At 48.6% G+C, this 13,475-nt stretch overlaps 1 protein-coding gene across 1 annotated transcript in view; it reads right to left on the bottom strand.

The window, feature by feature from the left end:
* Positions 1-13,475, bottom strand: part of LOC126539068 (uncharacterized) — a 60,493-nt gene that overhangs the window by 3,437 nt on the left and 43,581 nt on the right. The window contains exons 2-3 of the mRNA XM_050185780.3: positions 5,707-6,575; positions 1,766-2,120 (exon numbers count right to left, since the gene is read on the bottom strand). Of these exons, the coding sequence (XP_050041737.2) occupies positions 1,766-2,120; positions 5,707-6,575 (1,224 nt within the window). The remainder of the gene's footprint in view (positions 1-1,765; positions 2,121-5,706; positions 6,576-13,475) is intronic.

Genomic DNA, 13,475 nt, shown 5'->3' with positions numbered 1-13,475 from the left:
GGGTTCCTACAGGGAAAGTTTAAAAGTGTCAACACTTCCCGGTGAGCTTGTTCGAATCAAGCGCTGGCATTGCGTTGAGCCAGCACCTAACCGCGGCTCTTACTGTCGGCGCTGGCCTTGTTATTTGTAGAAGGTATTTGTGGCCGGAAACGTTGTTACGGAGTCGAGTCTCGTTATAACGAAGCCGCATCCAACACGCAAATGCCTTCGTTGTATCCAATATGCGCTTTGACCATTCATTCGCTACATGCAGACGCTGGCGAGGAACGTTCTAAATTTATTTCGCTATACCCGTGGTAGAGAGCCTCCGCCCAAACACAAGCGGATAAGTATATATGCTTGTAATCGTACTGTACAGATCTTTTGCCAAAATTGGGGAAAATGTGTTCTTAGAGACTGAACCGATACATAGGAATACATCAATTTCTAATACAGTCTGCGCGCTGCGGAGTAGGACAAAACAGTCATAACTGACAGGTAGACAGTATAGTACGCGAACACAGGGAATGTATACGTATGAACGCCGTGGTGTGGTACGAACGCCTTCTCCCATTACAATGAACAACCATACGAAAAAAAAAAAAGTAATCTCCGTATCATCCACATCCAGGACCACCACATGACCATCTAGATTTTATACGAACCTCCCACACTCCGCGCCGGAATATTAGATGTAAGGTTTATGGGTATATGGATCTTAAGCGTAGGTGGTAAAAACTCCTTGACCACCACCTCGTTGGTGTTCAAAGCCACTAAAGAAATGATACTCAGCTTAGAGTGGCCCACTATATATGCTTTGAAAACTCCATGTGAAGTTCTACAGCAGACTGTTAGCGGACAAAAAAGCAAAGCGAAATTTACATTTTCGAGAACCGAAACATGCATGGTCAAATTGGTATGCCTTCATCTTCACGACAAAACGTCAACAAAAGCAGGGTTCGTAGCAAAGCCGACAAACACTGGCACTAAACATCGGTACCAAAAAAAGGTTAATTATTAGTGTTAATTGTTATTTGTTTAGCCTAATTGCTCGCGGAAATTGTGCGCACCAAAGCGCACGAAGCTCTCTATGCAATCAGCCTTTGCGTATGCAACATAACCTCCTTTGTCAAAATTGTACTGACAGTGCACCTTGGAAGGCACTACTGTATATGACGTGAAGGTGAGTTGGTGAGAAAATTTCAACGTGGTGTCGCCACACGCACCTCGTTTCGATGTCCTTACTAGCGTACAAAACCTCGTTGTCGCGCTCACAACGACTATCCGCAACTAACAACGTGTGCTGTCATTGATCTTCCAATCTAATAGAGCGTTTCCGTCCCTTTAATCAGATATGATTCGGGGATCTCGAAACAGTCTGTAAAAGCTAAGCATTGCGTATGAATGCATCTCGTTCTTCCGCAGCGGCCGTATTCATGGCACACCGCATTCAATCCGACAAGAGACCCGCGGTGGTTTTGGTGGCTTTCGTGTTGCGCTGCAAAGCACGAGGTCGCGGGATCAAATCCCGGCCATGGCGGCCGCGTTTCCATGGCGGCGAAATGTAAAAAACACCCGTGTATAATTAGACTTAGTTACGCGTTAAAGAACCCCAGGCGGTCAAAATTAATCCGGATTCCCCCACTACGGCGTGCCTCACAATCAGATCGCGGTTTTGGCACGTAAAACCCCACAATTCAATCTGACAACAGCTACAACATGAACTTTGTAAGTGTCATCGTATGTACAGCGAAGCTGTGTTGGTCCAAATTGGCGGTTCACGTACAGATTTTGTTGCTGCTGCTCCTTGAACGCGTTGCCGAACGGCACCAGTTGGACATCCATGAGGTAGCCGACGCGCACATACGTCGGCCACAGCTGCTCGGTGATGAACGCGATGCTGTACGGGCAGAGCGACTCGTAGTACACCTGGATGCGCGCCGTCTTGGGAATTTGCGAGAAGTCGACGCGACGCCGGCCCATGATGCCCCGCAGCGCGCGCCCCCTGACGAAGACCGCGGACAGCACCACTAGCCATAGCAGAAGCTGCGACGACCGCACGGCGACGCCGACGCCGCCTCCTTTACCGCGCGAACGTGGAGCCATGACGACAGCCGCACCGCCGGCTTTGTCATCGGCGGCTCCTCAGTGGGGGGCGGCCGCCGCGCACCACGAGGATCGCTCGTGCCGGCCGGTCGCCTCCTCCGATTCTGCTCGCCTGGGATGACGACTACCGCTGCGCGGCGAGCGACGAGGGCCGCCGAGTTTGCGGTCGTGTACCCGTGAGTCCCGGCGCTGGTTGGCGCTCCATGCGGGAATGTCTTTGTCAGTGTGGCTTCTGTGGCTCGTGGGAGCATCTGTGCCGCCGGCATCATGGCCGACTACTAAACTCTCTGACATGTCAACGATGACGTTCACCGTGACACCGCGATTCAGGTGTCACCATGACGTCACGTCCAAGCTATAAAAGCGCAGCTGCTCCGAACGAACGAAATGCGTCCTACTCCGCCCATATCGACTTCGCCCGCGACTGTTAAGCTTCCCAATAGGCTCCAGCAGACTCAGGAGACGAAGCAACCATCTTGGAAGCCGAGTCGTACCGTTTGTCTCACCGAGAAGCTGTGCTCTCCATCTCGGTCCTGCGGAGTGTTCTTGCAGCAAGAACTGCAGCAAGGACACTACTGCAGTTCTTGCACGATGCACGGTTGAAAGCCTTTATTTAACTTTCTTTTATTCTTTGTGACTTGCTGCAAATACTCCCGGTTAAATTTGAACAGAAAACCTCAGCCCCAAGAACTCAGCGCCGTATGATCCGGCGGGCCCAGGACGTCGCGCGGTTCGCAGAAGTCCTGGACTAAGGGATCCTCCCTCGGAGGACTTCCTCACTTAGCATAATAAATGTTTCTCTCTCTCTCTCTCTCTCTCATCCACAGCATAACTATAAAATTTGTGGACTGGTTGGTGGAAGGCTCCAAAAGCAATGGAATGCTGGCAGCTATTCTGTCGGCCGAGCTAGATATGGCGTAACGGTCTGGCATTCCAGTGCATGCGGAAGCGACTGAGCCGACGAGCATGATGGGCCACAGACGAAGAAGACGACAGGCCGACAAGTACTGTGGGGTACGGATGAAATTTTAGTAAACCGCCATCATCTACTCGACGACGATGATGATAAACACTTTTATTTAAAACCAAAAAAGGATTGAGTTACGGGAAGACTGGTTGGTTCTCTAGTCCGGGACACCGTTGGCGAAAGCCGCTGCTCGTGCTCTTTCGACGACGGCTCGCTGCTCTTCGAGATCCGAGCAGGACAGGGTCGCCTCCCAGCGCTCCCATGTTTGCCGAGTTATCATGGCAATACTGCTGTTTTTCTGACAAGCCCCATGCCATATGGCATAAGTCTGCCTTCTGGCCACAATATCTGCATAGCGCCGACGGGCTCAGTGGTTGAAGCTTAGCCGGATTCTCAAACGACATAGCTTGTAGTCGACATAGCTTGTAGTCGACATAGCTTGTAGTCGACATAGCTTGTAGGAACGCCCTTGCGGGCTACGTGACAGTGCCCACAGAAACAGTTTGTGTACACGTGCGTGTGTGTGTGTAGTTTTTTTTTAATCCTTCTCTCTCTCACCTATCGCATCCCCTTGCCCCTCCCCCAGTACAGGGTAGCCAACCGGAGATAATCTCTGGTTAACCTCCCTGTCTTTCCTTTGCCTTTCTCTCTCTCTCTTGTAGTCGACAGAGGTGACACTCGACAAAACACCAAGGCAAGCTTTTCTTGGCAAAACGCTGCAGGCTCTGTGATCGCCAAACTTGCCATTCCACTTTGTCGCAGTTCGTAAAAACAGAAACGACGACTAGGGCACGTGAGTTGCCGCGCTTCCCCGTGCAGAACGTCTGCTCTGCTTGTGTAAGCGTACCTCATAAGGCGTGCGATAACATGCGGAAATGAATCCTAATAATGAAAACAAAATACATGATAGGTCTTTTCCCGCAAAAGGGTCTTTTTTTCCAGCGCTCCCATTTTTTGTGAATAGCGAACGAACGCCTACTGGCAACGCTGTCGCGGCCTAAACGTACCGCCAAAGCGTATTCTGAGGAGGCATTGTCTAAGAGTCCACCTAGTGGACATGTCCATTTCGTATGCTGCCGAAGTGCTGATTGGCTGTGGCGCCTGGTTGCTGCGGATACGCAGTCCAGCCCAGCCAATCAGGGCTTCAATAGCAGACGAAATAGACATGTCCACTAGGTCGACTCTTACAGAATACCTCCCCTGGTCACACATCTTGGAAATGTCTGCAGCGGCTGTCATATCGCCATGTCTGGCCAGAAGAGGACGCTAGCTGCGCTCAAGAGCAGCGACCAAGGACCGCCCGAGGGCTCGTGCTTTGCACAGTATAGAAATCGACGCGGAACTGAAACATTTGCAACATTCACATAATAAATATGTTTACTCTATCTCCCTCTCTCGCGTAGTGCGACGCAGCTGCTAACTGTATTACAGTTAAATTAACCAACAAGGAAGGATACCCAGAGTCACGACCAAGGGACACTGCATGTTATAAGTGTCTATACGTAAGGTCCTGTCCAGTGACACCGGCGAAGTCACTGTGTTCTGTTGCTAGCCGGAAAGTCTCTCACGAGTATTTTCCTATGCAGTGCGTCAGGTTACCTTTTCTTTATTAACAGGGCATCGCATTATGCAATACAATGGACGATGGTGCATATTTACCCAGAATAATTTCTAAGCAACCATGAGAAAAAAAAACGCACAGAAGTGTGTGTGTGCACCATGCTTTGTTTCGTTTTGTGTTCTCTCCGTGGCTACGATTAAAGAAAAAGAAGGGCGTCGCCGAGTCTCCCGTCGATTAACTTCTCTAATAATCATAACTAATAAGAGGCACGGCAGGAAACCGGCTCCTGGAAAACGCTTGCGAGTTTGTTTGCGACGGGCCAACCTGATTTCTTGACGGCGGCCGGCAGCAGCCATGACCATCGTCCACAAGGACCACCGAAACAACGGTAAAGCCCGCAGAGAGTTACCGCAACAATGCAGTTGACTAAAGAAACTCAAGGACGCGTTGTATTCAACTGCGTTTCCTCTGCGTGTTTCTTCTTTTGACACGCTTCGAAGATTACTGTGCCACGGGCTTGTTCATCTTAGCTCTCAGATTTCCTAACGCGCGTGGTAGTCTCCTCCTTCGCCTTGTTTCCTCCTTCCCCGGGCTTACTCATGTGCCAAGACACGGCGCGACCTTGCTATCCCTAGCTCTACATGCGCTGTCCAATACGTTGCCTCTGCAATAATCTTTCCCAGATGACATCATACCTTGCCAGTAGTTTCGACCACTGTAGTGCAACTCCTTGTAACGTACAATTTCTGACCATAAGATCTATGAGCGCATGCTCGAAACAGAAAGGGGGAGGGGACAAGTTGAGGGCTAACGCTCACCTTGTACACTACCTCTTTTTGTTTCCATTTTGCAAAGTCGCCATAAGTTTTATGTTCTGAAATTGTTCAGTATGAACCGACTAGCCCGGCAGCACGTACTATACCGAGCCATTGTAACGTTTTCCATCAGCGCGGACATTCGCACAAGGTTCTTAAGCTACCCGTCGGCGAACCCCCTACGTAAACTCAATTAGAGGCGTCAGAAAGACAAAACACGTAACGAATGCACTAAAAGAACACACACACACAACTTGTTCGCGTCGCTCTCCCCATTTATGTCCGTTTCGCAGCGGCCTCGTCCGTACTGGCCGCCGTCGGCGCCGCCGCCTCGAAGCCCAATCCACGCAGCTCGAGCATTGCCGTCGAAGCCGTGGGGACTTCCGGCTGCTCCTGCGACTGCTGCTGCTCCGAGACGCAAGCAGGCGGCACGGCCGGCTCGGCGAACATGGAGCAGACCAGTCCGAAGAAGTCCGTGGCCGCCCTGCTCTGCACGTCGTCGCCCTGCTTCCCGTTGACCACGACGAACGGGACGTACGGCACCGCCGGCCGGTGGGACGCCGTCTTGTGGCCCATCTTCAGCAGGAGCCGGGGTCCCGACCGGGAAGACGCGCATCGATCGAGCGCCGCCCAGTCGACGCCGACTCGCGACGAGCACGACTTGGCCACGCGGTGGGGCGTCGTCGAGGACTCCATGCAGACGACGAACGCGAGCAGCCGGTAGGTGCCCTTGAAGAGTGTCACGGCGCACGCCTGGATCATGTTGGCCAGGCACTCGTTGCGGCCGTGCTGGCACGAGATCTCGGTCGTCTTGTGACCGTCGGCGCCCACGGCCTCCCTCTTCCGGGCCATGCCGTAAGGGACCAGGCGGACGCTGAGGCGGTCGCTGAGGCGCACGTACGTCGGCCACAGCTGCTTCGTGATGAAGCTCTGGCTGTAGGGGCAGTGGGTCTCGTAGAAGAGCTGGACCCTGACGCGACGCGACGGTCGCGCGCCTTTGGCGGCGTCGACGTCCGCGGAGGCGACCGCGACCCGCTGGCAGAGGAAGGCCAGGCAGAGGGCGACCGCGGGAAAGAACAGCGACTTCATGTTTCGCAGTCGTCGTCTTCCTTCTTTTCTCGCTGCGCCATGCCTGCACGCGCTGGACCTGAAATGGTTGTTTCGTGGGCTGCTCACGTAGATCGAGTGGCATGTACTAGCTGAGAACATTACAGGTGGAAATCGGGCGCCAGCGACTGAGTGCGTTTCTATTATTGATGTTAACTAAGCCATCATGATCTTGATTATTGTTGTTGTTGTTGTATGTTAAATTTGGCACGTGCTCACGACAGACGAATGGCCAATTTGCCGTGGTAAGTTAATCGTTTCGCTAACTTGTTAGTAAACATTACCTATAATAATAACATATCAGACCATAACGTAACTGCAAAAGAGGCAAATTAATGATGGATACGCGCTAGAGAAATATGTAAAAAACAAATCTGTTTTGAAAATGCGGAAAGAGATGTTAGACACGTCAGCCGCGCCGTAGCAACGATGTAGTATAGTCGTATAGTAGAGATGTAAGCGCTCAGGGAAAAAAGGAACAGGAGAAAATTCTGTGAAAAAACAAACATTTCTTTTAGTTTTTTTCTCTCTTCGACATGAAAAGCGAAAAACCCGTGTCCAAACTTACCCAATAAAGTGAAGTGCTGTGGGAGAAATCGTGTGTACAGATGAGTTGGCACGGTTTCACCTTGTGGTTATGCAGTTATGGAGTCCACAGGTCGGCCCTTACCCATGACTACGCTGACACGTCATTACTCACGCTTAGTTGCGAAGGGCGCGTGAGTGGAACGCATGAACGTGAGAGTATACCAGTGAGGTGTTGGCCGACGCCATTATGAATGGGGGCGACTGGCTGAGAGTGCCTGCAGCTTGCGCATAGGAGACAATCGCGATCGTGAAGTTCGATCCCGATCGTGCTCGATCGAAATCAAAAGTGACCCGCGTGACTGGGATATACAAAACACTCATGCCACACATTATTTCACCAAATTTTGCAACGTTCTTGATGCCAGGTGGTATGCTCTATGTATATTGGTTTTTTTATGCGTCACTGGTCGCGGAAAACACGATCCGACCCCCTTTCACGGTTGTCCCAATAATCTGGCATCGATATCTACGTTAGATTCCCTGCCAACAACATGGGTTCTTGGAATACTAATGTAGCGTATAGAGACGAGGACAACATAAAGTACGGTCCTAGCGTCTAAAGACAGCCCCGTGTCTATGTGTTCATGTATCTTCCAAGAAGACACACCAACATGTCCGCACTGCAGCATTACTTGGCTCCGCGGACGTCTAGCTTGGCAGGCAGAACAAAGTTTGCCGGTGTATTCATCGAGCAGGAAGGTGCAAGTGAGCCAACAGATGGGCGATTTCGAGCCGTGTGCTTCAATAGCTATATGCAGTGCCTGCGTTTCCCGACATCAAAACAAGCGCGTAACGTCTAGTTCCATATGTGATTCTTCTTTTGCCGTATAGTAAGCAGCACGAGAACACAAACGCCCCAAGATGAAGGCACTCGGACCCGTGCTAAATGATTCAACCCATTGATCGCTCCTATAAATAGATCATTCCTCGCGACTAAAAAAAAATAAATAAAAAGAAGGTCGCTAAGACATCGAGTACCCATCGCACTTGTCTGGTATTGAGTCATTATCGCGTTTACTTTTCCATATCAGTAATCATAGGGATTCGAACGGAACCGGCACGCACGTTAAATATAACGAGGAATTTGCGATGTACATATTTACTATAACGGGATCTCGCTACAAGAGGACAGTGGCGATAACTAAGCGCAGCGGCGGGGAGATCGTGCTACAAGATAAAGAGCGCGGAGCATGCACTATACTTTTTTCTTATCTGCTGATTCGAACGTTTTTGTCTCTCCCGTGGGCGCACGCTGTACGCGTGCGATAAGCAAGCTTGGGTTCTCGAGTGCACGAGACGTTTTGACAATATGTTTTCAGAGCGAAAGCACTCACCCGATCATTTCCCGTCTCAAGGCCGTCGTCGGTGGGCGACGGAACGCAGGCGCTCGCACAATTCACACTTGCATCGCGACTCCACGTGTGTAACTGTCACCAACAGGTGGCGGGTCACGTAATAGGTTACGCAAGTGTTACGTGTGCTACGTCGCAACGCGAAGCTCAAGAAAGACACAGGTAGAAGTGTGCGTCGCGTCGGTTTCGACCGGAGGTGGCGTGGTGGTCGTTTCTAGTCGGCGGCGTGGAAACCGAAACCACAAATTTTAAAAAAAAGGCCGTTTCGCTACATCCTTCATTGTTAAACTGGTTGAAATTCTAGCCTTTTCATACTAGGGGCTGAGAGGCCCCGAATGCACAGGTGTTGAAAGTGAGAGAAGTACGAAACGTTTTGTAAGTTTTCTGCTTTTCAGCCGACATATGTATATATTTTTTTTAATGGGCACATATCTGTGTTTGTATATTCCTTTCTCCACGAATATGCAGAGCCTTGCTATTGTGTCCTAGTCGCAATTGTTTTCTTCTTTGATATGTGCCTCGGTTTATACGAGATATTTTTCCATTGAGCAAAGAGTCAGGGAATTCGTCTAGAATTGCTAAGCCAGCACCGACGCTTGTGACACTCTCAATATATGTTGACCTTCATTCCACTTGTTCTGAATAAGGTTGGGTTTATACACTATGCTTTAAGTAAAAAAAAAAAAACCCTCTTCTACGACTAACTTTTGCTGGGTTCAGCCCTTAAGCTGTCAACCAATCAGCACATGTTATAACGCACCTCCCTGACTGGACAATAAGTGGAACCACTTGTTCTGAATATTAATCACCCTTTGCTTATGCAGCTTTTCTTATGACGTCCTTCTTCCCCGAAGAAAAAAGAATAAAATACTTTTTTCTGTGCAGCAGGTGAACGTCTTTTTTTTTTTTTTCAGCTGAGACACATTATGACGCGGTAGAAAACAAATTTGCTCAATTTGTTAACTTGTCATCACCAGGTTGAATGAACGACGTGTGGATTAGTAGAAATGCAGGCATTGCTTAAATGCACAATTATTCCCGAAAAAAAAAAACAAGAAAAACAGTTCTCTTTCAACCTGCACGTCGAAACTGTCTTACAGTTCATCGCAGCTATCGGTGCCAGTTGCATTCATTTTTATTATATATATTAATGCTACAAAGAAACAGCACCATGCAGTAGACACGCAAAAATATTTTTGACACGTAGAAATGTAGAAAATCTCCTTCAAATGCAGCGGCCGCAATAATGCGAAAACTTCCAACCGTCATCTTGAACACATCGGGGCCAGCAATTTCTATCTTACCACGAGTTGCATCTCTCGCATTGATGCCGCTATCAGGCATATCACCTATGCACGCAACTACAGTAACCACGACCCTCACAAGCCCGGATTCCGACGTTCCGAGGCCGCTGTTTCGTTTCGTTGCGCCATGTTACGCTTTTGGAGGGAAAGTTTCGGAATCCCACGCTGCGCTCACTTGTGACGTCACGCATGCGCAGACGCGCGTGGAGAGCGGGGTTACTTTTGTTTTTTTTTTTTGTATTGCGTTATTCACTGCTACCCTACTTGATATAGTTCTACGCCCGAGACAGGCAAAATAAATAAACAACACGAAATCTCAAACTAAGCTGGATTTACTTCAAAAATAAATAAATCTTTATTTTCCCACTTAAGTGCCGCGCCGATCTCGCCCACAAGAAGCGTCGGCGCGTCTATCGACGTCTCGGCGCGCACCTCTAAACACAGGTGGACCGGCGCGAAGACGCGCTTTCACTTTGCCAACGTGATTGCTCTCCGCGACGTTCGCACATCACGCGGGCTCTGAAAGGAGCAACGTTTGAAGTGTCCTCTAATTTATTCCAACCCGTTCAAACGTCATCGGTGCTATAGCGAAGGCACCGAGCGAACGCTTGCAAGATCCGCGGAGGCTCTTTCGATGGCGAACGTGAGCTGTCGATCGACGCTGACATTTGCGTTCAAGCTGTCAGCATCGTCTCGGCGATTCGAAGCACATTACTGGCATTTCGCGCTGCGCTGAAAGAACGCCGGATCGAAGGGCGAAAGCAACCACTCCACAAATTGCATATCTCACGTTTTTTAACAGCTAGCTCTTAAGGAATGTTGATCTGCTTGGATTTTAAGAGGAGTCGACGTCAGCGGCAGCTATCGTATGAATTCGTACCATGTGTACAGAAGATGACTTTCCTTTTGGGGAGACAAGAGGGTTAGTCAAAATCGTCTGTCGCAGACAACACAATTATTATAAAACTGGGATTTATATACCCTATAACGTGAATAATTACAAAAGTAATCAGTGGAACTATGGCAATTGCTTAAACTCACAATACGATTTGCCATGAAAAACAATGTCCGCCTCCAGTTGATGTCGCAGGATTGCGCTGTCACTGGAGATATTCAATGTCTGTCTCCACTGAGAAAAAGAATCGTCTGGTTCCAACGGCTGGTCGAGTGTTGTTGAGAGTAGCGCATGCATCTGTTCCTTCTTTCTCTCGTAGCTATGGCTTTTGTTTTGACAACTATGACGCACGACGTACTGGGCCATTTCACCAGCGACCCGCCCAATCTTTCTGTGCTTCCATTCTTGTTTTGGCGGATTTAGCAAAGTAAATAATAAGAATATCACATAATTAAGCGCATGCAACCCTGTGTGATGCAAACGCCGCATCGATGAGTTTGCATACTTTGTCAGTTATCCATCCAATCTTCTCCGTACTGTCCGCGTTCGACAATAGAAACTCTACCGCATGAACTGATATCTGCTATTTGCTCAATAACGATTAGCTGTTGACTGTCGGAGGGCAAAGGCACGAGAACGCAGCATCGCTCGTTTTCAATACAGTAAAAACTCGTTATAACGTAGCTGAAGGAGAGCCAACATTACCTCGTCCCTTTAAGTATTGTATATGTGCTGCAATGTGAATTTATATGAGAACTTCAAGGGGAATTTCACTTCTTATAATCATTATTTTGTTATACCCAATTTCGTTACAACGAGGTTTTACTGTATTAAAGTGTGTCTACAAGCTTGGAGGCATGTCTTTGAATTGTGGTGAGAATGAGAAGATTGCGTGTCATATATTGACGAAAACGAGAATACTTGTATCCTATAAACAAGGAAATATATTTTTCATTCGGATCTGAAAGCGGTGCAAGAGAGACATGTGGCGCCGCTCGACGGTGGAATAGTGCAACCAATCCGTGTGCCGACACGTGACCGAAAAAAAAAAAGCGGCGCAGGGAGAGTTATCTTGCTTGTAAACATTGTTGCGTTGCCTGAAATTGTACTTTACGCTCTTCTGCTAACTTTTCTTTACGTGAGAGAGTAATTTCTTTCGTCTCCGACTAGCACGTGCCGAAAAGTGGCGCCGCATTGTGCATACGAACGGAATCACGGTGAATGGAGTGGCTCACTGAAAAACGTCCTCCGAGATTGCCATCGCGTCCAATAATCAGTGTTGTCGGCGTCCGCGTACACCGTTTTAAAAAGAGACTACGCAGATCGATAAACTAGGTTTGAAGAATTTCTACTCGTTTTCCAGAGTAACCACTGCATGTTTAGACATTTCGAATGGAAGGCTCCTTCATCATCAGCCTAGTTACGCCCACTGCAAGGCAAAGGCCTCTCCCATACTTCTCCAACTACTCCGGTCATGTACTAATTGTGGCCATGTTGTCCCTGCAAACGTCTTAATGTCATCCGCCCACCTAACTTTCTGCCGCCCCCTACTACGCTTTCCTTCCCTTGGAATCCAGTCCGTAACTCTTAATGACCATCGGTTATCTTCCCTCCTCATTACATGTCCAGCCCATGCCCATTTCTTTTTCTTGATTTCAACTAAGATGTCATTTACCCGCGTTTGTTCCCTCACCCAATCTGCTCTTTTCTTATCCCTTAACGTTACACCTATCATTCTTCTTTCCATGGCTCGTTGCGTCGTCCTCAATTTCAGCAGAACCCTTTTCGTAAGCCTCCAGATTTCTGCCCCGTAGGTGAGTACTGGTAAGACACAGCTGTTATACACTTTCCTCTTGAGGGATAGTGGCAACCTGCTGTTCACGACTTGAGAATGCCTGCCAAACGCCCCCCAGCCCATTCTTATTCTTCTGGTTATTTCAGTCTCATGATCCGGATCCGTGGTCACTACCTGCCCTAAGTAGATGTATTCCCTTACCACTTCCAGTGCCTCGCTACCTATCGTAAACTGCTGTTCTCTTCCGAGACCGTTAAACATTACTTTAGTTTTCTGTAGATTAATTTTCAGACCCACCCTTCTGCTTTGCCTCTCCAGGTCAGTGAGCATGCATTGCAACTGGTCTCCTGAGTTACTAAGCAAGGCAATATCATCAGCGAATCGCAAGTTGCTAAGGTAGTCTCCATCAACTTTTATCCCCAATTCTTCCCACTCCAGGTCTCTGAATACCTCCTGTAAACACGCTGTGAATAGCATTGGAGATATCGTATCTCCCTGTCTGACGCCTTTCTTTATTGGGATTTTGTTGCTTTCTTTGTGGAGGATTACGGTGGCTGTGGAACCGCTATAGATAGCTTCCAGTATCTTTACATATGGCTCATCTACACCCTGATTCCGTAGTGCCTCCATGACTGCTGAGGTTTCGACTGAATCAAATGCTTTTTCGTAATCAATGAAGGCTATATATAAGGGTTGGTTATATTCCGCACATTTCTCTATCACCTGATTGATAGTGTGAATATGGTCTATTGTTGAGTATCCTTTACGGAATCCTGCCTGGTCCTTTGGTTGACAGAAGTCTAAGGTATTCCTGATTCTATTTGCGATTACCTTAGTAAATACTTTGTAGGCAACGGACAGTAAGCTGATCGGTCTATAATTTTTCAAGTCTTTGGCGTCCCCTTTCTTATGGATTAGGATTATGTTAGCGTTCTTCCAAGATTCCGGTACGTTCGAGGTCATGAGGCATTGTGTATATAGGGCGGCCAACCTTTCTAGGACAGTG

Source organism: Dermacentor andersoni, chromosome 11, assembly GCF_023375885.2.
Source record: "Dermacentor andersoni chromosome 11, qqDerAnde1_hic_scaffold, whole genome shotgun sequence".
NCBI lineage: Eukaryota > Metazoa > Arthropoda > Arachnida > Ixodida > Ixodidae > Dermacentor > Dermacentor andersoni.
Note: the sequence above shows the minus strand (reverse complement) of the source record. Positions and strands in the feature narration are given on the sequence as shown.